The sequence below is a fragment of the Scyliorhinus canicula genome, chromosome 23 (genome assembly GCF_902713615.1).
Source record: "Scyliorhinus canicula chromosome 23, sScyCan1.1, whole genome shotgun sequence".
Classification (NCBI taxonomy): Eukaryota; Metazoa; Chordata; class Chondrichthyes; order Carcharhiniformes; family Scyliorhinidae; genus Scyliorhinus; species Scyliorhinus canicula.
The window spans coordinates 5,486,663-5,512,059 of record NC_052168.1 but is presented as its reverse complement, the minus strand read 5'-3'; the positions used below and the strand labels follow the sequence as shown (position 1 = coordinate 5,512,059).

The following is a 25,397-nucleotide window of genomic DNA, read 5'->3' as shown; positions in this document are numbered from 1 at the left end:
ATTTATTGTCACATGTACCGAAGTACAGTGAGAAGTATTTTTCTGCGGCCAAGGAAACGTACACAGTACGTACATAGTAGACAAAAACAGAATAATCGACAGAGTACATTGACAAATGGTACATCGACAAACAGTGATTGGTTACAGTGAGGAACAAGGAGCCAAACACAGCGAATACATTAGCAATAGGGCGTCGTAAATAGTGTTCTTAGAGGGAAGAGACCGAAGGAGAGTCATTGAAGAGTCTTGTAGCTGTGGGGAAGAAGCTGTTCCTATGTCTGGATGTACGGACCTTCAGACTTCTGTATCTTCTGCCTGATGGAAGGGTCTGGAAGAGGGCAAGGCCTGGGTGGGGGGCTTACCTGATAATGCTGTCCCTTTTGCGGTTAAATCTGGGCATATACAGCGAGTTAATGAGTTAGTTCATCATGACAATCTCCGATGAAATCTACGGACTCCCGGGAAATAATAATACCAATCGCTTATTTTCACAAGTAGGCTTCAATTAAGTTACTGTGAAAAGCCCCGAGTCGCCACATTCCGGTGCCTGATCGGGGAGGCCGGAACGGGAATTGAACCGTGCTGCTGGCCTTGTTCTGCATTGCAAACCAGCGGTTTAGCCCACTGTGCTAGACCAGCCCCTTTGACACAATCCTGTCTGTGGACGATGTGTTTAATCTCTTTAAGGTTTCCTAAAGCACTTCATAAAATACATAATCACTGCTGTAATACAGCAAGACGCATCAATCAATGGGCACAGCAAGATCCCAGAAACAGGAACGACTAGAATGAATAGAACATTTTCGGTGCTATGTATTAAAAGATAAATCTTGGATGTAATATTGCACATGGGGATTTAAAAGGGGCTGGGTAATTTTTTATATTCACTTGAACGTTTGAACTACGTCTTGGATTAATGTATCATCCTCAGCAACGGCGCAGTTGACGGTGCGGCGCTCATTCGGTGCGGCGCTCCCTCGGTGGGGCGCTCCCTCGGTGCGGCACTCCCTCGGTGGGGCGCTCCCTCGGTGCGGCGCTCCCTCGGTGCGGCGCTCCCTCGGTGGGGCGCTCCCTCGGTGCGGCGCTCCCTCGGTGCGGCGCTCCCTCGGTGCGGCGCTCCCTCGGTGCGGCGCTCCCTCGGTGGGGCGCTCCCTCGGTGCGGCGCTCCCTCGGTGCGGCGCTCCCTCGGTGCGGCGCTCCCTCGGTGCGGCGCTCCCTCGGTGCGGCGCTCCCTCGGTGCGGCGCTCCCTCGGTGCGGCGCTCCCTCGGTGGGGCGCTCCCTCAGTGCGGCGCTCCCTCGGTGCGGCGCTGAGGTGAGGGCATTGCCCCATGTGATGAGCACGTGACCTACTACCTCCGTCGCAACCTTCTACAGAAAATGTCACCACTGGGGCCTTTTCATTATGACCCATGAACTCACAGGCAGCAGGTGGGAAGAACTAATAGAGCAGAAGGCGTCTCACCCTATTGAACTCTCTCTTTGCCTTTCCGTTGACAGATCCTTCTCTGGTCACCGGTCTATCAGTACAGAACAGAACAACAGAGTCACTGGTGATAGGATGGAAAGAACCCCACGATATAAGAGTTTCGGAGTACAGATACGACATTACAGTCACGAGTGACACTGGAGCTTCCATGAGGAGCAACAGTACTCGAAGAGGAGAGACTGAGTTCCAAGTGACAGGCCTGAAGCCTGGGGTCAAATATAACCTGATGGTGAAGTCTGTCACTCCTGAGAACACGACCAGTGATCCCAAGAATGTCAAGGGCACCACAAGTAAGTCACACCCCCTCCCATCCCAGCTCTTATAATAATAATCTTTATTGTCACAAGTAGGCTTACATTAACACAGCAATGAAGTTACTGTGAAAAGTCTGGCTTCTTGTGTGCCCCACATTCAACCGGAGATGTTTATCTGGGCGCGTGCTGTGGATTTGCTGTCGGGTTAAAGAGCAAGGCGATGCTACGGAGACGATTATCATTGCTGCGGAGAACGTCTCCCATGGGAAGGAGGTTTTACACAAATTAAGTCTCTGTCTGTCTCTGTCTATCTGTCGTCAGACCCTTCCCCAGTCACCAGCCTGTCGGTGTTCGATAGGACAACAGAGATATTGACGTTGCAATGGAATGCGCCCCATGATACGAGAGCCTTGAACTACACATACAGAGTCCGAGTTGAGTCCTTCAACTTCACTGCAACCCATACCACATCACCAGGAATGACCATACTCCAAGTGGGACCCCTCGTGCCTGGGGTGCAATATCAACTGTGGGTGGAGTCACTCACACCGGAGAAGACGAACAGCAAAGCGGTGGATTTGAGAGCCGCCACAAGTAAGTAGCAGCTCTTAAAGGGACTGAGGCAATGGGCAGCAACAGTACTGGGTACTTATTTAATCACCCACCCCACCCACAACCTTCCCTTCCTGAGGGTGGTGTCTCTCGCTGGGTTCCTGCTTCCCGCCCAGCTTGCTGAACACTTTCTGTGTTCTTTGCCATTCTGGGGAAAATACATCCCACCCCTGTCTGCTCTCCCTCTACCTTCCCCTTGTTCTGCCCACTCATCAATCCCTCGTACCCTCTCGCCCACCCCTCCATCCCCCTCTCAACCCCCACCCTGGTTCTCCATCTCTCTCACCCCCTCTCTCAGACTCCACCCTCCCTCATCCATCTCTCGCCCCATCTCTCGAAACCTCACTCTCTCTCGCCCCCCCCACTCATCCCCTCTCTCTCAAACACCTTTCTCGCCCCCCCTCACCTTCTCCTCTCTCTTGCCCCTCTCTCTTGCCCCTCTCTCTCCCCCCTCTCTCTTGCCCCCCCCTCTCATCCCACTCTCTCTCACCCTCCTCTCTCACCTCCACCGCTCTAAACTCCTCTCTCACCCTCCTCTGTCGCCTCCTTCTCCTCTCTCTTGCCCCTCTCTCGCCCCCTCTCTCTCTCCCCTCTCTCTTGCCCCCCCTCTCATCCCACTCTCTCTCACCCTCCTCTCTCACCTCCACCGCTCTAAACTCCTCTCTCTCACCCTCCTCTCTCGCCTCCTTCTCCTCTCTCTTGCCCCTCTCTCGCCCCCCCTCTCTTGCCTCCCTCTCTCGCCCCCATCTCTCCAAACCCCTCTCCCACGTCCTCCTCTTTCTCGCCCTCACTCTCATCCCTTCTCTCTCGCCCTCCTCTCTCAGCCTCTTCTCTCTGTCGCCCTCCTTTTTCTTGCTCCCCCCCCACTCTCCCGCCCCTCTTTCTAACCCCCTTCTCACTCCCCTCTCCCTCTCCTCCTCTCCCTCCTCTACTCTTATGCCTTCCTCCTGCTCTCGCCCCTCGCCTCTCTCATCACCCCCATGCCACTCTCCCAGCATGCCCGCTCTCGCACCCCCTCTCTGTCTTTTGTATGAATTTTGTTCTTTCTTTCGCGATTGGATTTTAATGAACTGTTTCTCATCGCCCCTACTGACTCTGGCAGAGCCTCAGGGCATCTCGCACATGATGGTGTAATTCAATTGTAACGCCCAACACCAAAAAAAAAAGGACTTAGCTCAGCCTAATCTGTTTGTGTGCCGTTTCACAGTTCCTGGGGCCATCTCCGATCTTCACTGTCACGAGGCTGCAGGCTACATGATCACGGTGAAATGGACCAAACCAATGGGCAACTTTACTGGATTCAACTTCTCCTCGTACGATGGGGAACTGTTGCTGACAGCTCAGAACATCAGTAAGGACCAGGATGCCCTGACAATTCAAAGCTTGCAGCCTGCGCGTACATACACGATCCAAATCAACACACAAACCGGCAAGGACTACAGCAAGATGGTGGATGTGCAGTGTCAGACGAGCTCATCACGTGAGTGTTCTGGGCCTCGATGTTTCTCCTCCCTTACAGCCGTGTGTGTGTGTGTGTGTGTTTACTGGGATCCTAGTCGCCACTGAGCGGCTAAACCAGATGGTGCCTTGCCCTTCGCGCCCCAATAATAGAGGCAACATCTTCAGGTGGCGAGGAGAGTTTATTGAAGAGGAAAAGAAGAATCACTGAGCGGCACAGGTTCACTTCTTTGGATCAGTGGTATGTCGCAAGGGCAAAGACCTTCAAATCACTTTTGTAACAGGAGATGGGCAGCAGGGTAGCATGGTGGTTAGCATAAATGCTTCACAGCTCCAGGGTCCCAGGTTCGATTCCCGGCTGGGTCACTGTCTGTGTGGAGTCTGCACGTCCTCCCCCTGTGTGCGTGGGTTTCCTCCGGGTGCTCCGGTTTCCTCCCACAGTCCAAAGATGTGCGGGTTAGGTGGATTGGCCATGCTAAATTGCCCGTAGTGTCCTAATAAATGTAAGGTTAAGGGGGGGGGGGTTGTTGGGTTACGGGTATAGGGTGGATATGTGGGTTTGAGTAGGGTGATCATGGCTCGGCACAACATTGAGGGCCGAAGGGCCTGTTCTGTGCTGTACTGTTCTATGTTCTATGTCGGCGCAGTGGTGTCGTCACTGAGTTTGCAACCCAGAGTCCTGGCTTTAATGCTCTGTCGACATTGGTTCAAATCCCACTGCAGCAGCAAAATTGGATTAATTAAAAAAAAAAGTTATTTTAAAATTAAAAAAGTACGGTAATCATCATAAAACCCCATCTGGTTCGCCAATGTCCTTTCAGAGAAGGAAGTCTGCCGTCCTTACCCGGTCTGGCCTACACGTGACTCCAGACCAACAGCAAAATACCCTCTGTCAACGGCCTGGCAAGCCACTCAGCTCAAGGGCAATTGAGGATGGGCAGCAAATGTTGGCCTTGCCCAGCGACGCCCACACCTCGTGAATGAAAATAATTTCTATTTAGCCCATTTGGCCCAAGCCCGCTTGCTATGAATGTCACATTGTTGCTGGTGCCATCTTTCGGATGATTGTGTTCGACCAACATCACCTTGGGCGGCCCCTGGGCACTCTGTCAAGGATGAGGCGGGGAGTCCTCTCCTGTGTCCTAACCGATATTTAGTCACAGTTCACCTTCCTCGCCTACCTTTACCTGATGAGCCCATTGCCGGGTGCGCTCCTTGAGGCTAACTGTCCATTTTTGTGTTCTGTGCAGCTATTATCATTGGAGCAGTTATAGGTTCGCTGCTGGGCCTGGTTCTTATTGGTCTGTTGTTGTTTTGCATCGTCACCAGACGGCTGCCATGGAGGTAAGTGGTTTTGAAGCATTTACCCAACACCCCCGCCCCTTGAGGAATGGGACCCCGTTTCCAAACCCGTCGCGTTTCAAAGTGGACACTGCGGACCGGGGGTTCTCCGGTCGCCCCAGCCCCGTGTTTCCCGACGGCGCTGCGTTTGCTGGCGGCGGGATTCTCCCGTCCAATGGGATTTCCCGTTGAAGCCACCCCACGTCGCTGGGAAATCCGGGGCTGGGGGGGGGGGGCGATGCCAGCAAGGAATGAGAATCCCGACGGCCAGAGAATGCAACCAAATTCAAACATGCACCCACTGAGTCAGAGAGGCCTACTGCACGGAAAAGGCCCCTCAGCCCGTCACGTCTGCACCCGACAAAAAACACACATTTTCCCATTTTTTTCAACGCTTGGCCCATAGCCTTGTCCGCCTAGGCACCGCAAGTACGCATCTGAATCCTTCTTAAACGATCGAACCCGGGTCTTCAGCACCGTGCTAACCACTATGCCACCGTGCCGACCCCATTTTCCGCTGATTAGTAACATTGAACAGGCCAGTGTGTATGATGGATTGGCCTCTGAGTTTTGGATTTTCAACTTGCCCAGACTAGTCTCCTCCCTCAATTAATTGGACTTTTCCTGACTGAATTGGGAGTTTCGGGCAAAAAGGGAGGTTTACTCTGTATCTAACCCCGTGCTGTACCTGTCCTGGGAGTGTTTGTTGGGGACAGTGTAGAGGGAGCTTTACTCTGTCTCTAACCCCGTGCTGTACCTGTCCTGGGAGTAATTGATGGGGACAGTGTAGATGGAGATTTACTCTGTATCTAACCCCGTGCTGTACCTGTCCTGGGAGTGTTTGATGGAGACGGTGTAGAGGGAGCTTTACTCTGTATCTCACCCCGTGCTGTACCTGTCCTGGGAGTGTTGATGGGGACAGTGTAGAGGGAGCTTTACTCTGTATCTCACCCCGTGCTGTACCTGTCCTGGGAGTGTTGATGGGGACAGTGTAGAGGGGGCTTTACTCTGTATCTCACCCCGTGCTGTACCTGTCCTGGGAGTGTTGATGGGGACAGTGTAGAGGGAGCTTTATTCTGTATCTCACCCCGTGCTGTACCTGTCCTGGGAGTGTTTGATGGGGGCAGTGTAGAGGGAGCTTTACTCTGTATCTAACCCCGTGCTGCACCTGTCCTGGGAGTGTTTGATGGGGCCAGTGTAGAGGGAGCTTTACTCTGTATCTCACCCCGTGCTGTACCTGTCCTGGGAGTGTTTGATGGGGACAGTGTAGAGGGAGTTTTACCCTGTATCTAACCCTGTGCTGTACCTGTCCTGGGAGTGTTTGATGGGAACAGTGTAGAGGGAGCTTTACTCTGTATCTAACCCCGTGCTGTACCTGTCCTGGGAGTGTTTGATGGGGACAGTGTAGAGGGAGCTTTACTCTGTATCTAACCCCGTCCTGTACCTGTCCTGGGAGTGTTTGATGGGGACAGTGTAGAGGGAGCTTTACTCTGTATCTAACTCCGTGCTGTACCTGTCCTGGGAATGTTTGATGGGGACAGTGTAGAGGGAGCTTTACTCTGTATCTAACCCCGTGCTGTACCTGTCCTGGGAGTGTTTGATGGGTGCAGTGTAGAGGGAGCTTTACTCTGTATCTAACCCCTTGCTGTACCTGTCCTGGGAGTGTTTGATGGGGACAGTGTAGAGGGAGCTTTACTCTGTATCTAACCCTGTGCTGTACCTGTCCTGGGAGTGTTTGATGGGAACAGTGTAGAGGGAGCTTTACTCTGTATCAAACCCGTGCTGTACCTGTCCTGGGAGTGTTTGATGGGTGCAGTGTAGAGGGAGCTTTACTCTGTATCTCATCCCGTGCTGTACCTGTCCTGGGAGTGTTTAATGGGGACAGTGTAGAGGGAGCTTTACTCTGTATCTAACCCCGTGCTGTACCTGTCCTGGGAGTGTTTGATGGGGGCAGTGTAGAGGGAGCTTTACTCTGTATCTAACCCCGTGCTGTACCTGTCCTGGGAGTGTTTGATGGGGACAGTGTAGAGGGAGCTTTACTCTGTATCTAACCCCGTCCTGTACCTGTCCTGGGAGTGTTTGATGGGGACAGTGTAGAGGGAGCTTTACTCTGTATCTAACTCCGTGCTGTACCTGTCCTGGGAATGTTTGATGGGGACAGTGTAGAGGGAGCTTTACTCTGTATCTAACCCCGTGCTGTACCTGTCCTGGGAGTGTTTGATGGGTGCAGTGTAGAGGGAGCTTTACTCTGTATCTAACCCCGTGCTGTACCTGTCCTGGGAGTGTTTGATGGGGACAGTGTAGAGGGAGCTTTACTCTGTATCTAACCCTGTGCTGTACCTGTCCTGGGAGTGTTTGATGGGTGCAGTGTAGAGGGAGCTTTACTCTGTATCTCATCCCGTGCTGTACCTGTCCTGGGAGTGTTTAATGGGGACAGTGTAGAGGGAGCTTTACTCTGTATCTAACCCCGTGCTGTACCTGTCCTGGGAGTGTTTGATGGGGGCAGTGTAGAGGGAGCTTTACTCTGTATCTCATCCCGTGCTGTACCTGTCCTGGGAGTGTTTGATGGGGACAGTGTAGAGGGAGCTTTACTCTGTATCTAACCCCGTGCTGTACCTGTCCTGGGAGTGTTTAATGGGGACAGTGTAGAGGGAGCTTTACTCTGTATCTAACCCCGTGCTGTACCTGTCCTGGGAGTGTTTGATGGGGGCAGTGTAGAGGGAGCTTTACTCTGTATCTCATCCCGTGCTGTACCTGTCCTGGGAGTGTTTGATGGGGACAGTGTAGAGGGAGCTTTACTCTGTATCTAACCCCGTGCTGTACCTGTCCTGGGAGTGTTTGATGGGGACAGTGTAGAGGGAGCTTTACTCTATATCTAACCCTGTGCTGTACCTGTAATGGGAGTGTTTGATGGGTGCAGTGTAGAGGGAGCTTTACTCTGTATCTCATCCCGTGCTGTACCTGTCCTGGGAGTGTTTAATGGGGACAGTGTAGAGGGAGCTTTACTCTGTATCTAACCCCGTGCTGTACCTGTCCTGGGAGTGTTTGATGGGGGCAGTGTAGAGGGAGCTTTACTCTGTATCTAACCCCGTGCTGTACCTGTCCTGGGAGTGTTTGATGGGGACAGTGTAGAGGGAGCTTTACTCTGTATCTAACCCCGTCCTGTACCTGTCCTGGGAGTGTTTGATGGGGACAGTGTAGAGGGAGCTTTACTCTGTATCTAACTCCGTGCTGTACCTGTCCTGGGAATGTTTGATGGGGACAGTGTAGAGGGAGCTTTACTCTGTATCTAACCCCGTGCTGTACCTGTCCTGGGAGTGTTTGATGGGTGCAGTGTAGAGGGAGCTTTACTCTGTATCTAACCCCTTGCTGTACCTGTCCTGGGAGTGTTTGATGGGGACAGTGTAGAGGGAGCTTTACTCTGTATCTAACCCTGTGCTGTACCTGTCCTGGGAGTGTTTGATGGGTGCAGTGTAGAGGGAGCTTTACTCTGTATCTCATCCCGTGCTGTACCTGTCCTGGGAGTGTTTAATGGGGACAGTGTAGAGGGAGCTTTACTCTGTATCTAACCCCGTGCTGTACCTGTCCTGGGAGTGTTTGATGGGGGCAGTGTAGAGGGAGCTTTACTCTGTATCTCATCCCGTGCTGTACCTGTCCTGGGAGTGTTTGATGGGGACAGTGTAGAGGGAGCTTTACTCTGTATCTAACCCCGTGCTGTACCTGTCCTGGGAGTGTTTAATGGGGACAGTGTAGAGGGAGCTTTACTCTGTATCTAACCCCGTGCTGTACCTGTCCTGGGAGTGTTTGATGGGGGCAGTGTAGAGGGAGCTTTACTCTGTATCTCATCCCGTGCTGTACCTGTCCTGGGAGTGTTTGATGGGGACAGTGTAGAGGGAGCTTTACTCTGTATCTAACCCCGTGCTGTACCTGTCCTGGGAGTGTTTGATGGGGACAGTGTAGAGGGAGCTTTACTCTATATCTAACCCTGTGCTGTACCTGTAATGGGAGTGTTTGATGGGGACAGTGTAGAGGGAGCTTTACTCTGTATCTAACCCCATGCTGTACCTGTCCTGGGAGTGTTTGATGGGGACAGTGTAGAGGGAGCTTTACTCTGTATCTAACCTCGTGCTGTACCTGTCCTGGGAGTGTTTGATGGGTGCAGTGTAGAGGGAGCTTTACTCTGTATCTAACCCCGTGCTGTACCTGTCCTGGGAGTGTCTGATGGGGACAGTGTAGAGGGAGCTTTACTCTGTATCTAACCCCATGCTGTACCTGTCCTGGGAATGTTTGATGGGTGCAGTGTAGAGGGAGCTTTACTCTGTATCTAACCCCATGCTGTACCTGTCCTGGGAGTGTTTGATGGGGACAGTGTAGAGGGAGCTTTACTCTGTATCTAACCCCGTGCTGTACCTGTCCTGGGAGTGTTTGATGGGGACAGTGTAGAGGGAGCTTTACTCTGTATCTAACCCCGTGCTGTACCTGTCCTGGGAGTGTTTGATGGGGACAGTGTAGAGGGAGCTTCACTCTGTATCTAACCCCGTGCTGTACCTGTCCTGGGAGTGTTTGATGGGGACAGTGTAGAGGGAGCTTTACTCTGTATCTAACCCCGTGCTGTACCTGTCCTGGGAGTGTTTGATGCCGACAGTGTATATTCCATCCAGTATTCTCATAGGTACATTAAGGCTTGCCTGGCCTGGGAATGATGTGTAATTAAGAGAAGGAGCTGAAAAAGGATATTCTGCCTCTCAATATGGGAGAGATTCACAGACAAGTCTTTGAATGGTGAAGCTGGAATGAAATCAGATACTTGCAGTTAGGTACAGCGATATCTTTTTTTTAGTAAACACTTCTATTTTTGTTCCAGGAAACAGCCTGATTCAGACTTTTCACAAATGAGTCCAATTCTTAGAGAAGTCAAGTAAGTGGAATTTATTCTTGGTCGTTCTGACTATTTACCAGTCCCCCTCGACAAATCGCAGCCTGCCTTCGGGCAGGTTGAATCTGATTGGCCAGACAGATCCGGGATTGAATTTTCACTGCTGCATTCTCCATGACAACGTCTCAACCAATCAGAGTCAACTTGCCAACCGATCAGCACTTTCTTCTCATGAAGTACAAATTGTTGTTCCCTTTACATTGGTGTTCTTCCTGATGTCCCGATAAGTTCAAGACGAAAAGATTCGATTTTGATTTTGTTGATTTTTAAAAGAAATAAATTGAGAGCACCCAATCATTTTTCTCCAATTAAGGTTCAATTTATCGTGGCCAATCCACCTACCCTGCATGTCTTTGGGTTCTGGGTGCGGGACCCACACTGACACGTGGAGAATGGGCAAAGTCCACACGGACAATGACCCGGGGCTGGGATCGAACCTGGGACCTCAGCACTGTGAGGCAGCAGGGCTAACCCACTGCGCTACCGTGCCACCCTATAAGAGCGTCTCTATGGGGCAATTCTCACCCTCGTTCTCTTTTGGTCGCCAGGTCAGTTCCGGTCAGCGAATACGAGAGTTACTTTCGGAGCAGGCACGCCGACACGGATTTTGGCTTTGCCGAGGAATACCAGGTACGGGGAGAGAGTCAGGGGTTTGCGCTTTCGGGCGGAATGTTCGATCTTGGCACTGGGAAAGGTGCCGCCTTCCCATCATTGATGAGTCTGATGCCGCACGGCGTGCGCCCGGCGCACCGCTGGGCTCATCCTCACCAGCGGGGTGAGCTGGTGGCGAATGCGGAGTAGAATCAGCCGTAAAGTCACGGGGCGCAATGAATGTCGATTCTTTAGCCAATGATTGATCAATGACCCCTCTCCCCTTCATGAACTGCAGAGTTTGAGTATGGTGGGGACGGATCAATCAGTGAATGCTGCCCTGCTGATGGACAACAAAGGAAAGAATCGATACACGAATGTTCTACCGTGTAAGTAACCGAGGTAGCGTGGGATTCAACAAACCAGGAAGGAAAGGCAATAATGCTGGAAACACTCAGCAGGTCAGACAGCATCTGTGGAGAGAGAGAAACAGGATAAAGCCTTCAGAGGTATTGACCTTTGAAACTGGTTTGTGACTTGTGCTGTAGATGCAAATACTCAAAGGGATGTGCAAGAGTTCCTCGAGGAAGGACCCGAAGGTCCTTGAAGGGGCGCAGAGAGAGATTTACCAGGTTAGCTCCAGGGGGATGAGGGTTTTGAGCTGCAAGGTTAGGGTTGGAGAAGCAGAGGTCATTCTCCTTTGAGAAAAGGAGATTAAGGGGGAAGATCTCGGCACAACATCGAGGGCCGAAGGGCCTGTTCTGTGCTGTACTGTTCTATTTCCTTGAGGCGTACAGGATTGAGACTGGTTTAGATAAGGTAGGCAAATAATAACTGTTTCCACGAGCTGATGGTACAAGGGCGAGGGGAACACAGATTCTGGCTAAGGGCTGCGAAAGAACTTTTTTTACACAACGAGTGGTAATGACCCGGAACCCGCTGCCCATGAGGGTGGTGGAAGCGGAGATGACCGATGAGTTCAAAAGGAAATTGGATGGTCACCTGAGGAATACTTCGAGGGACTGTGGGGACAGAGCGGGGGAGGGGGGGGTGAAGTTGACTGGATTGCTCTCCACAGAGACTGAGTGAATTTGATGGCCCAAACGGCCTCTTTGTGTGCTGTGGAATGGCTCTGCGACTCTAAGCTGACTTTACTGTGGTACGGATGGTGCATGGGATGTTGGGTAATGTACCATTGTTGTCATGGTTACACCCTGGATCATTTATTCCCCCCCCCCCCCCCCCCCCCACTTTTAGAGGTCGGAGAGGATTTTCCCTGAATGTTTTATTCTTTATTCACGGAGGCACAGTGGTTAGCACTGCTGCCTCGCAGCGCCAGGGGACCCGGGCTCGATTCCGGCCTCGGGTCACTGTCTGCGCGGAGTCTGCAGGTTCTCCCCGTGCCTGCGTGGGTTTCCTCCGGGTGCCCCCCGGTTTCCTCCCACAGCCCAAAGATGTGCAGGTTAGTCGGATTGGGCGCGCCAAATTGGGCCCTAGGTGGGGTTACGGGGATGGTGTGGAGTTTGGGCCTAGGTAGGGTGCTCTCTCAGAGGGTCGGTGCAGACCCGATGGGCTGAATGGTCTCCTTCTGCATTGCAGGGATTCTATGATTCTTCGGCTTGGCCTAGGTTTTCTCAAATTCTGGGGGGTTTTTCTGTCCCTCCTCAGAGACATGTGGATGGGGTGTGCTGGGGGGGGGGGGGGGGGGGGGGGGGGTGCTGGGGGGGGGGGGGGGGGGGGCAGCCTACTTTAGTTGGATTATAGCTGAATGGGAAAGATGCGATGAATCTTTCTCTGTTCATCTTCCCCATAGGCTTATAAAGCACAACAGGTGAATGTGAGTGAGAGGCAGCTTGGGCCTGAAATGCGTTGCTAGGTTACGGGCGTCTCAGGTAGACAATCATTTCATTGACGATATCTTCTCTCACTGGGTTCTTTCAGATGATGCGTCCAGAGTTAAACTGATTTCTGAGCCGGACAGCAGTACCTCTGATTACATCAACGCAAACTACATGCCTGTAAGTGCTCCACAATGAAGAGGTCTGCTTCTGTAACCATGGGAACCCTGACCCCAAACAGTCACATAAGGAAGCTATCAGAGAATGTACTGTGAATTTAAACGGCTTGTTGCGATACCAAATTGAGACTAAAACGAGGAAAGATATCTGATCTTCCTCCGGGAACATTATTTTAATTAGAATCTAACCATCTCCCCGTGACATTCAACGGCTTTGCCATCGCTCAATCCCCCACTATCACCATCCTGGGGGTTACCATTGACCATAAGGGCAGCACGGTAGCATTGTGGATAGCACAATCGCTTCACAGCTCCAGGGTCCTAGGTTCGATTCCCGGCTTGGGTCACTGTCTGTGCGGAGTCTGCACATCCTCCCCGTGTGTGCGTGGGTTTCCTCCCGGGTGCTCCGGTTTCCTCCCACAGTCACAAAGATGTGCAGGTTAGGTGGATTGGCCAAGATAAATTGCCCCTTAGTGTCCAAAGTTGCCCTTGGTGTTGGGTGGGGTTACTGGGTTGTGGGGATGGGGTGGAGGTGTTGACCTTGGGTGGGGTGCTCTTTCCGAGAGCCGGTGCAGGCTCGATGGGCCAGGTGGTCGCCTTCTGCCCTGTAAATTCTATGATAAGCATAGCTGGGCCAGTTATATCAATACTGTGGCTACAAGAGCAGGTCAGAGGCTAGGAATCCTGCAGCGGATCACTTACTTCCTGATTCCCCAACCTCTGTCCACCATCTACAAGGCACAAGTCAGGAGTGTGATGGAATACTCTCTACTTGCCTGGATGAGCGCGGCAGCAACTACACTCAAGATGCTCGACACCATCCAGAACAAAGCAGCCCCGCTTGACTGGCACCCCCACCACCTGAACTATCCACTCCCTCCACCATTGAGGCACAGTGGCAGCCGTGTGCGCTCTACACGCGATGCACTGCAGCAACTCACCAGGGTTCCCTGGATGCCACCTTCCAAACTCATGGCCTATACCACCTAGAAGGACAAGGGCAGCAGATACCTGGGAACCCCACCACCTGAAAGTTCCCCTCCAAGCCCCTCACTGTCTTGACTTGGAAAGATATCGGTCGTTCCTTCGCTGCCGCTGGGTCGGAATCCTCTCGAACAGCACCCTGGGTGTACCGACACCACATGGTGCAAAAAGATCTATCACCACCTTGGGTACAAATCAGAATGGGCATTAAATGGAGAAAGCAGGATTAGGCTATTGAGTTGGATGATTAGCCATGATGGTGATGAATGGCGGAGCAGACTCGAAGGGCCAAAAGGCCTCCTCCTGCTCCTATCTTCTATGTATCTACATGCTTTCATAAGAACTATCCGAGCCTGAATGAGGCAGAAACTGAATTTTAGGGGCTATTACTTATCCCTTTTTGTTGGAGGTCCTTGTTTTGCTTAATTCTCATTCGTAGAACACGCTTTTCTTGCTCATACAAGAACGTTGTTCATCACTCAGCAGTTGGCCTTTGCCAGTCACACACTAGTTGGCATTAACGATTCTCCCCATTGCCTCTGCTCTGTGTAGCACCTTACCCAGGGTGACTGATGTTGGCACGGCAGATGTTTTTGGGTGGAAGATTATGGGTGCTGGTGAATGACCTTTGCCTCTGTTTATCCCCTTCTGACCTTCCCCACCCAACCCCTCCATTCTAAATACCCATCCCATCGCATTCCAGCCAGGACTATAAGTGAGTTGTTGCTGTTCTAATGGTTCCTGTTCAGGATTTTCATTCCCGCTGGTTATTCGCAGGGTTACAAGTCCAAAAAGGAATTCATCGCTGCCCAGGGGCCCTTGCCGAGCACGGTGGCGGATTTCTGGCGAATGATTTGGGAGCAGAGGTCGGAGGTCATCGTCATGCTGACAAACTGTGTGGAGTTAAATCGGGTGAGTGGCTGACTCTCGGTTCGCACTGGGACGGGCCGCAAACTGCGACCAGCTTCCCGTCGGGAGTTCTGGATCCGCCCGGGCTGGCGACTTTAACAGTGGCAGCCCCGTCACTTCGCAGGGGCACAGGGTACGGGCCTTGCTCTCTCAGCACCGCTTTAAACAACAAAGTCGCTGGCCTTAAGCTGGGGTCTTGCGTGAGAGCAGTTTGCTCTTGTAACCGGGCGTGGGGGGGGGGGGGTTCCACTGAGGCTCCAGCCCCCCACCGCCAAGGAAGCCACTCTCAATCTGCCCTTTGCCAAATATTCTTCAGGGGGAATGAGTTGTGAGGGAGGGAGAGGCTCTCAATTTTTAAGGTGTCACCCTCTGTCCCTTCCCACCTCCCAGGCCTCAGCCGGTGCACAAAACAACCCTTGGTCAGGGCAAAGGGGCGGAATGAATTGTCCGATGAAGTCCGTTGCCACAGCCAGCCTGAGCGCTCACTTCTCTGAGAAACTCCAGGCCCGTCTCCATCGCCGCCTTACATAGAACATTACAGCGCAGTACAGGCCCTTCGGCCCTCGATGTTGCGCCGACCTGTGAAACCCCTCTAAAGCCCATCTACACTATTCCCTTATCGTCCATGTGCCTATCCAATGACCATTTGAATGTGTTTAGTGTTGGCGAGTCCACTCCTGTTGCAGGCAGGGCATTCCACGCCCTTACTACTCTCTGAGTAAAGAACCTACCTCTGACATCTGTCCTATATCTATCTCCCCTCAATTTAAAGCTATGTCCCCTCGTGCTGGACATCACCATCCGAGGAAAAAGGCTCTCGCTGTCCACCCTATCTAATGCTCTGATCATCTTGTATGCCTCAATTAAGTCACCTCTTAACCGTCTTCTCTCTAACGAAAACAGCCTCAAGTCCCTCAGCCTTTCTTCATGAGATCTTCATACCAGGCAACATCCTTGTAAATCTCCTCCTGCACCCTTTCCAATGCTTCCACATCCTTCCTACAATGCGGCGACCAGAACGGCACGCAATACTCCAAATGCGGCCGCACCAGAGTTATGTATCGTCACAATTTGTCAAGCGACAATGGTGGAAAGCCCTGGAGGGATTAGAGGGCAGGCGATCTGACAGAACGCAGAGCGAACATTCCTTCCGCCTATCTTCATACTCGGGTGGCCAACCCTCCAGGATTGGCCTGGAGTCTCCAGAAATTGAGGACCAAACTCCAGGTCACTGCTGTGTGCACCACCCTGGAGAAAAATCATCAGGACATTAGAAATATTGTTTCTTTGTCACATTTCCTCTTCATCAGGGCAGCACAGTGGTAAGCACCGTTGCTTCACAGCGCCAGAGTCTCAGGTTCGATTCTCGGCTTGGGTCACTGTCTGTGTGGAGTCTGCACGTTCTCCCCGTGTCTGCGTGGGTTTCCTCCGGGTGCTCCGGTTTCCTCCCACAAGTCCCGAAAGACGTGCTTGTTAGGTGGATTGGACATTCCAATTGGGGTATGCCATTGCGCCACGAGGATGGATCTGTAGGCCGACTAATAGCCAGATTGTGGAGCAAAATCATTTAGTCGCAATTGGCAACCCCACATCATACCAGACGACAGGAGGGTTCTGGTTCGAGAGGGCGGTGTTTTATATTTTATATATCTCAGAGCGATATGGAGGTGACACTGGATTTTAAGTGTACAACTGGTTTATTCATGAGAGTTTTAAAATGCCTCTGCAATCAGGTAATGTCTCACGCACATCATGCTTGTCCCAACTGTAGCTTCTAGTAACTTCTATGGTGTCTCTTTACTTTGCTCTGAGTCCCCCGCTCCCCAGGATTGACCAATCTAACACAGTGAGCATAGATCCGTCACCAGGATCACGTAATCAAACACAGAACAATTGAACACAACAGGTGGGAGCGCTTTATGGGCTCCCACAATCAGTGCAATGAGGCGGGGGGGGGGGGGGGGGGGGGGGAGAAGGGGGGGGCTAACATCCACCCACCTGGCGCGAGGAAGATGTGAAGCCAGAATTCTCAGGCGGAGCCTCACAGGGGCTGGTTTAGATGTGGAGATGTCGGCGTTGGAGTGGGCTTGCGAAATCCTACCAACTGTCCTGGCTTGAGACAATTCACACCTCTTTAACCTGGGGTTACCCCTACTTCTGGATCTGTAAAGACTTAATTACCTGCAAATGCTCGCATTGCCTGGCATCTCTGACTTTGCCTATATATGTGTTTCTGGAACCCACCTCTTCATTCACCTGAGGAAGGAGCAGTGCTCCGAAAGCTAGTGCTTGAAACAAACCTGTTGGACTTTAACCCGGTGTTGCATAACTTCTTACTGGGCTGGTTTAGCACAGTGGGCTAAACAGCTGGCTTGTAATGCAGAACAAGGCAGCGCGGGTTCAATTCCCGTACCGGCCTCCCCGAACAGGCGCCGGAATGTGGCTACTAGGGGCTTTTCACAGTAACGTCATTGAAGCCTACTCGTGACAATATTATTATGTTGCTAAAACTGGGACAGAATTCAAAATCTGTACCCTCTAACTCTCTGCGTGGGTTTCCTCCGGGTGCTCCGGTTTACTCCCACAGTCCAAAGACGTGCGGGTTAGGTGGATTGGCCGTGCTAAATTGCCCTCAGTGCCCAGAAAATGTTAAGTGGGTTATGGGGGATTGGGTAGATATGTGAGCGTCAGTAGGGTGCTCTTTGTAAGGGCTGGTGCAGACTCGATGGGCCGAATGGCCTCCTTCTGCACTGTAAATTCTATGATTCTATGACTCAGCGACATGAAGTTAGCCTCAGGGATTTGCTGTGCGGCGGATTCCAAGGATGATACCCTGTCCTGATTCAGAAAGCTTGTGTGTGCGTGTGTGTCACGCTGAAGATGCTGAGGGGCCTTGACAGGGTGGAGGTGGCGAGGATGTTTCATTTTATAGGATAATCTAGAACCAACTTCACTGTATAAAAAATAAGGGGCGGGATTCTCCGATCCCCCGCCGGGTCGGAGAATCGCTGGCAGCGCCCCCCCCCCCGGCGATTCTCCGGCCCGCGATGGGCCGAGTGGCCGCCCGGTTTCAGACGGTCCCGCCGGGTATGTTGTGACAGCTACTTACCGGCGGGACCTGGCTCTGAGGGCGGCTTCCTCGGTGGGGGGGGGGGGATCTGGCCCTGGGGGGTGCCCCCATGGCGGCCTGGCCCGCGATCGGCGGGCGGGCCTGTGCCGTGGGGGCACTCCATTCCTCTGCACCAGCCGCTGTAACAGTCCGCGATGGCCGACGCGGAGATAAACCCCCCCCCCTACGCATGCGCTGGGATGATGCCAGCACACGCTGGCGCTCCCACGCATGCGGCAACTCGCGCCAGCCGGCAGAGGCCCTTTGGCGCCAAGCCCCTTCCGTGCCGGCCGGCGCGGCGCAAACCACTCCGGCGCCGGCTTAGCCCCTGAGAGTGCGGAGGATTCCGCACCTTCGGGACGGCCTAACGCCGGAGTGGTTCACGCCGCTCCTCGGTGCCGGACAGGCACGCTCTGCCGGTTCGCAGGGAATCCCGCCCAAGGGGTCGCCCGGTTAAGACGGGGATGAGGAGAAGTTCTTTCTCTCAGAGGGTGGCGAGTCTCTGGAACTGGCGGCGGAAAGCAGAGCCTTTGACTATTCTTCAGGAAGTGCCGGATAGATTCTGGAGAAGGGGGCAAAGGGTTATGGGAGAAAGTGGAGTCGGTGGGAATGTGGAGTTTTTTTTATATAAATTTAGAGTCCCCAATTATTTTTTCCAATTAAGGGGCAATTTAGCGTGGCCAATCTACCTACCCTGCACATCTTTGGGTTGTGGGGGCGAAACCCACGCAGACACGGGGAGAATTGCGAACTCCACACGGACAGTGACCCAGAGCCGGGATCGAACCTGGGACCTCGGCGCCGTGAGGCAGTTGTGCTAACCACTAGGCCACCGTGCTGCCCGGGAATGTGGAGTTAAGGTTAAAATCAGATTAGCTGTGATCGTATTGAGGGGCGGGACAGGCTCGAGGGGCCGAATGGTTTCCCCCTGTTCATAATTCGTATGTTTGTATTCCGGCATTTATAAAGATGCTGTCGAAAATATGTGGGTATTTTTAAAATGTCTTTTTTTTTTTGTTTTTCCAATTAAGGAGTAATTTAGCGTGGCCAATCCATCTACCCTTCACATCTTTGGGTTGTGGGGGGTGAAACCCACGCAGACACGGGGAGAATGTGCAAACTCCACACGGACAGTGACCCAGAGCCGGGATCCAACCCGGGTCCTTGGTGTATAGGGGCAGCAGGGTAGCATGGTGGTTAGCATAAATGCTTCACAGCTCCAGGGTCCCAGGTTCGATTCCCGGCTGGGTCACTGTCTGTGTGGAGTCTGCACGTCCTCCCCTGTGTGCGTGGGTTTCCTCCGGGTGCTCCGGTTTCCTCCCACAGTCCAAAGATGTGCGGGTTAGGTGGATTGGCCGTGCTAAATTGCCCGTAGTGTCCTAATAAAAGTAAGGTTAAGGGGGGGGTTGTTGGGTTACGGGTATAGGGTGGATACGTGGGTTTGAGTAGGGTGATCATGGCTCGGCACAACATTGAGGGCCGAAGGGCCTGTTCTGTGCTGTACTGTTCTATGTGGTTGTACATAACAGGAAAGGATTAATAGGCCTTCACTTGAGAAAGGGAGGTGACCTAACGAATTAAAATTCAGCTAGGCTTTGATGGAGTGGATGCAGAGAGAACATTTCCTCTCGTTGGAAAGAGCAAAGCGAGAGGCGATCGATAGGAGGGCGTCACCAAGAATCGGGAATTCACGCAGAGAGTGGTGAGAAGGGGGAACTTGCTCCCACAGGGGAGTGGTTTTATTCATGTAGGGAATGTGCCCATCCCCTCAAACTGGGTGGCTCCCTCAGCCATTTCAGACTGCAGCTCAGAGTCGACCGCCTGGAGTCACATGTAGGCCAGGCGAGGCAGAAATGCCATTAATTAATTAATTAAACATTGGTGAACCGGATGGGTTTTGACAACAATCGAGAATGTTTTGATACTCATCATTAAACTTTTCAATCCCAGATTTTTATTGAATTCAGATTTCACCATCTGGCCTGGTGGGATTCGAACCCAGGTCCTCAGAGCATTTCCTTCGATCTCTCGCCCAGTGACAGTGCCACTGAGCTGCTCCCTCCCCTCGTGAAGTGATTGGTACAGACGCATTAAATGGGAAGCTAGACAAGCAAGTGAGGGAATAGAAAATAGAGAGTCACGATGATTCGATTTGATTTATTGTCACATGCACCGGAGTACAGTGAGAAATATTTTTCTGCGGCCGAGGGAAAGTACACAGTACGTACACAGTAGACAAAAAGAATAATCGACAGAGAACATTGACAAATGGTACATCGACAAACAGTGATTGGTTACAGTGCGGAACAAGGGGCCAAACAAAGCAAATACATGAGGAAGAGCAGCATAGGGCGTCGTGAATAGTATTCTTACAGGGAACAGATCAGCCCGAGGGGGAGTCGTTGAGGAGTCCAGTAGCTGTGGGGAAGAAGCGTTTCTTATATCCGGATATGCAGGTCTTCAGACTTCTGTATCTTCTGTATTTATCGATGATAGATCAAGATGAGGAATGATGGGGGGAAGGGACTCGAGTGGAGCATTAACACCAGCTGGTTGGGCCGAATGGCCTGCTTCTGTACTGTATATCCTGTGTGGTTATTTTGGATGAAGCCTGCTTAAACATGTTTTGGTTGCAGGTCAAATGCGAACACTATTGGCCATTGGATTACACGCCATGTACCTATGAAGACATCACAGTGACTGTTACATCCGAGACCATCCTCAGCGAATGGACTCTCCGAGATTTCAGCATCAAAAAGGTGGGAGGCCATAGGAAGTGTTAGAAAAACCATGGTCCCTCCAATTCTACCGGAACAACAATGTTCTTGACTTATCATTGTATTCAACAGTAGTCACATCAGACAAGCAGCATGGTAGCATAGTGGTTAGCATAAATGCTTCACAGCTCCAGGGTCCCAGGTTCGATTCCCGGCTGGGTCACTGTCTGTGCGGAGTCTGCACGTCCTCCCCGTGTGTGCGTGGGTTTCCTCCGGGTGCTCCGGTTTCCTCCCACAAGTCCAAAGATGTGCGGGTTAGGTGGATTGGCCGTGCTAAATTGCCCGTAGTGTCCTAAAAAGTAAGGTTAAGGGGGGGGGTTGTTGGGTTACGGGTATAGGGTGGATACGTGGGTTTGAGTAGGGTGATCATTGCTTGGCACAACATTGAGGGCCGAAGGGCCTGTTCTGTGCTGCGCTGTACTGTTCTAAGCGCCAGGCAATGGCCATCAGCAAAAAATAAATGAGAATCTAACCATCTCCCCTCGTCATTCAATGGTATTATCATTACTGAATTCTCCTCTACCAACATCTTGGGGGGGTTACCATTGACCAGAAACTTAGCTGATCCAGCCTAATAAATATCGCGGCTCCAAGAGCAGGTCAAAGGTTGGGAATCCTGTGGCACCCACCCTCCTGACCCCCCCAAAGCCTGTCCACCATCTACCACCAGTCACAAGTCAGGAGTGTGGTGGGACACTGCCCACTTGCCTGGATGAGTGCAGCCCCAACAACACTCGAGAGGCTCAACGCCGTCCAGTACCAAACAGTCCCGCTTGATGGGCACCCCATCCATCACCTTAAACATTCTCTGCCCCCCCCCCTACCAATACATAGTGTGAACCGCCAAGAAGCATTGCAGGAACTCGCCAAGGTTCCGTCAACCACGCCTTCCAAACCCACGACTTCTACCTTCTAGAAGGACAAGGGCAGTGGATAAGTGGGAACGCCAACACCAGGAAGTTCCCCTCCGAGCCACACGCCATCCAGACTTGGAACCCAATGACTGTTCCTTCACTGTCGTTGGGTCAATTTCCTGGAGCCCTCCCCTTCCTAACAGAAGCATACATTGACTAACGTGACACTTGGGCCCCTAACTTCCTGGTACCCCAGCGTCGCATTCAGGGGGTACACCAATGATGCGCTGGAGAATCCCTCTAGGAAGATCCCACCTTAGGGTTAACCCGGCAATTGCCCAGACGTGGTAACTTTCTCTGGACAATGCGTTGGGCCCTCCGATACAACACCCACCCCCTTCCAGCCCTCTATAGTATTTACAGAGCACAAAGAGGCCATTCGGCCCATCGAGTCTGCATCAGCCCTTGGAAAGAGAATCCTACTCAAGCCCACGTCTCCCCCTAACCCAGTAACCCCACTAAGGGCAATTTAGCCTGGCCAATCCACCGAACCTGCACATCTTTGGACTGTGGGATGAAACCGGAGCACCCGGAGGAAAGCCCGCAGACACGGGGAGAACGTGCAGACTCCGCACAGACAGTGACCCAGCCGGGAATCGAACCTGGAACCCTGAAGCTGTGCTAACCACTGTGCTACCCTACTGCCCAGTATTACCCCCACACCGATCCAACCCCCGTCCCCTCACTCCCACTCTGACCACCCCCCTACAGGATTGATTGACCCCGCCCCACCCCCCACAGGCCTGTTGTCTGAACCACTTACCTCCAAGTTGTCCCACCAAACATCTCCTTTGGGGCAGCTAGTGCTGTAAATAAAAGAGACGTTTCTTACCACTCTGAGCCCCTGTTCTCCACATCGATGCAGCCAGGGGGGGGCCGCTTCGCCGCTCCTGTCGCGCCCAGCCTGATTGAGAGCGATCGGGCGCGACAAGGGGCTTTGAAATCTCAGCGTGGGGTCAGCCCGTCGAGACGGGCAATCCGACGGAGATGACCACCCTGAGGAAATCACGGGCCAATGATCTGCAGGGGTCCAGCAGAGACGACTGAAAACTAGGGATATTTTTCCTGGAATTTAGAACTTTAAGAGGTGATTTGACTGAGGTTTTTAAATATTGATGCGGACGATAGTGCGGACAAGGCAAAGCTATTTCTGTTGGTCAGGGAGGGTTGGAGGAAGGGGACCGTCTAAAGCTTGGAGCCAAGCATCTCAGGAGTAAAATTAGGGGAAAACTCCGTCACACAGTGTGGGTGGGAGAGGTTTGGAATTTTCATCACGCAAGTGATAATTGATGTTGGATCAATTGTAAATTTTTAGGGCGGGGATTTAGGTCACAGATCAGCCATGATACCACTGAATGTTGGAACGGGGATTAAGGATTGGGTTTAACCGGGGTGGAAAACCCCATCACACTTTCCCAGTCTGGGTGAGGCGGGTGTTTAAGCGAAGTATGGGGAGTTCCGATGGAGCTGGCTACATCAGGAGGGAATGCCTCCGGGAGAGGGGGGGATGTGAGGGCGGCACAGTGGATAGCACTGTGGCTTCACAGCGCCGGGGTCCCAGGTTCGATTACCCGCTGGGTCGCTGTCTGTGCGGAGTCTGCACGTTCTCCCCCTGTGTGCGTGGGTTTCCTCCGGGTGCTCCGGTTTCCTCCCGCAGTCCAAAGACGCGCAGGTTAGGTGGATTGGCCATGATAAATCGTCCCTTAGTGTCCAAAAAGATTAGGAGGGGTTACAGGGTTACGGGGATAGGGTGGAAGTGAGGGCTTAAGTGGGTCGGTGCAGACTCAATGGGCCGAATGGCCTCCTTCTGCACTGTATGTTCTATGTTCTAAAGGAGACTGAACCTCTGCCTTTTTCGAATAGGCTGGGTCCTCGGAAAAACGCTCGGTCAAACACTTTCACTTCACTGCCTGGCCGGATCACGGAGTGCCCCAAACCACGGAGAAGCTGTTAGCGTTCCACAAACTCATACGGGAACACCTAAACGGGACTCAACAAGGCTCACCTGTCATACACTGCAGGTGAGGAATCACTGGGATTGTACCTTTCTGCTCTGATTCGTTACGTCGGTGCAGAGGGATCTGGGTGTCCTTGTGCATGAATGGCAGAACGTTAGTCTGCAGGGGCAGATGTAATAAGGAAGGCAGATGGAATTCTGGTACTCGTTGCTAATGGGATAGTGTTTAAACGTAGGGGAGTACTGTTGCAACGAACAGGGGGAAGGTGAGACGACACCTGGAGCACTGAGCTCAGTTTTGGTTCCCTTACTCGAGGAAGGATGTAGTGGCATTCGAGGGAGTTAGAGAAGGTTCACGGGATTGATTCCCAGGAATGAAGAACTTGTCTTCTGAAGAGTGATTGAGCAATTTGGGCCGATACTATATGAGTAAAAGAATCAGACGGCCGAGGGGCCTGATCCTGTGCTGTATTGTTCTTTGTTCTTGGAGATCTAATTGAGGTATTTAAGATGCTAAAGAGGATATGGGGCAGCAGGGTAGCATGGTGGTTAGCATAAATGCTTCACAGCTCCAGGGTCCCAGGTTCGATTCCCGGCTGGGTTACTGTCTGTGTGGAGTCTGCACGTCCTCCCCCTGTGTGCGTGGGTTTCCTCCGGGTGCTCCGGTTTCCTCCCACAGTCCAAAGATGTGCGGGTTAGGTGGATTGGCCATGCTAAATTGCCCGTAGTGTCCTAATAAAAGTAAGGTTAAGGGGGGGGGTTGTTGGGTTACGGGTATAGGGTGGATACGTGGGTTTGAGTAGGGTGATCATGGCTCGGCACAACATTGAGGGCCGAAGGGCCTGTTCTGTGCTGTACTGTTCTATGTTCTATGTTCTATGATTGACAGGGTGGACGAGAGTGGATGTTTCTCCTTTTTGGATATTCTAGAATGAGAGGCCAGGGTTGTAGGGTAAGGGGGGGCAGACTTAAGACAGAAATGAGGAAGGATTACTTTATCCCAAAGGATGGTGAATCTGTGAAACTCTCTACCCCAGAGTGGAGACTAAACAAATTAAAGGAGAAGATGGATAGATTTTTAATTGGTAGTGGGATGAAGGGTTACGGGGAGGAAGGTGGAGTTGAGGCCGGGTGGAGATCAGCCATGATCCTATTGAATGGCAGAGCGGGATCGAGGGGCTGAATGGTCCTCTCCCCTCTGAGATCTTACGTTATCTGGCTGTAAGATTCCCACCCTAGAAAAACACCATAAATTGTGCCGTGTGAGCAGTTAACTGGTAGAAATGATGATGGCGTGGACTGTCGTAATGTTCAGAAGATAGGGTGAGGAAGCTGGATTAACATCGGTGGAGATACAGCCAGTAAGGCAGGCTGCTGGGGGAGAGAGGTTACTGAGTGACAGTGTGAGAGTGCCAGGGGCACGGCTGTCTCACAGCACCAGGGACCCTAGTTCAATACCGGCCAAAGACCCCAGAAGCTAAGTTCATTAACGAAGCTAACATTTATTTATACTACTTATTGTCATGGGAATATCCCTTTAAGAACTGTCTTGTCAAATGGCTGCAGTGATGTCATTGTGTGGGTGGAGCTTGGCGGAGCCTCTGGTTTTTACTTTCATTTTGAGCTGGAAGCCGAGTTTTATTTTCGGTACAGACAGTTAGAAGCTGTATTCAGACTACAAGGATCTTGGAGTCTCCCTCTCTCTCTGCATGTTAAAAAGGTGTCTCCAGATCACTTGATAACTTCAAAGTAATGACTGGGTTCTGGAAGGAATTCAAACCGACTGTTTTGGGGTAAAAGGGATTGTCTGATTTATGGATGTTGTTACTTGAGTGAAACAGCAAAGGGAAGTTATTAAGGGTTGAATATAGAGTACTGTAGCTGTGTGGGCTATTTAGGTTTGTAGTTGATACAATGCTTACTGTGTGTGTTTATAAAAATGTTAACAGAATTTAAAGTGCTTAAGGCCTCTGATGCATCACACCTTCTGCTCCTCAGGGGCTGGTTTAGCACAGGGCTAAATCGCTGGCTTTTAAAGCAGACCAAGACAG

At 52.0% G+C, this 25,397-nt stretch overlaps 1 protein-coding gene across 1 annotated transcript in view; it reads left to right on the top strand.

The window, feature by feature from the left end:
• The window catches only part of LOC119956620 (receptor-type tyrosine-protein phosphatase H-like), a 61,348-nt gene extending 37,934 nt beyond the window's left edge, over nt 1-23,414 (top strand). The window contains exons 9-19 of the mRNA XM_038783958.1: nt 1,499-1,777; nt 2,063-2,335; nt 3,561-3,833; nt 5,062-5,155; nt 10,017-10,070; nt 10,637-10,718; nt 10,978-11,068; nt 12,621-12,697; nt 14,458-14,592; nt 20,335-20,457; nt 23,253-23,414. Coding sequence (XP_038639886.1) covers nt 1,499-1,777; nt 2,063-2,335; nt 3,561-3,833; nt 5,062-5,155; nt 10,017-10,070; nt 10,637-10,718; nt 10,978-11,068; nt 12,621-12,697; nt 14,458-14,592; nt 20,335-20,457; nt 23,253-23,414 — 1,643 coding nt within the window. The remainder of the gene's footprint in view (nt 1-1,498; nt 1,778-2,062; nt 2,336-3,560; nt 3,834-5,061; nt 5,156-10,016; nt 10,071-10,636; nt 10,719-10,977; nt 11,069-12,620; nt 12,698-14,457; nt 14,593-20,334; nt 20,458-23,252) is intronic.
• The last annotated feature ends 1,983 nt before the right edge of the window (nt 23,415-25,397 follow it).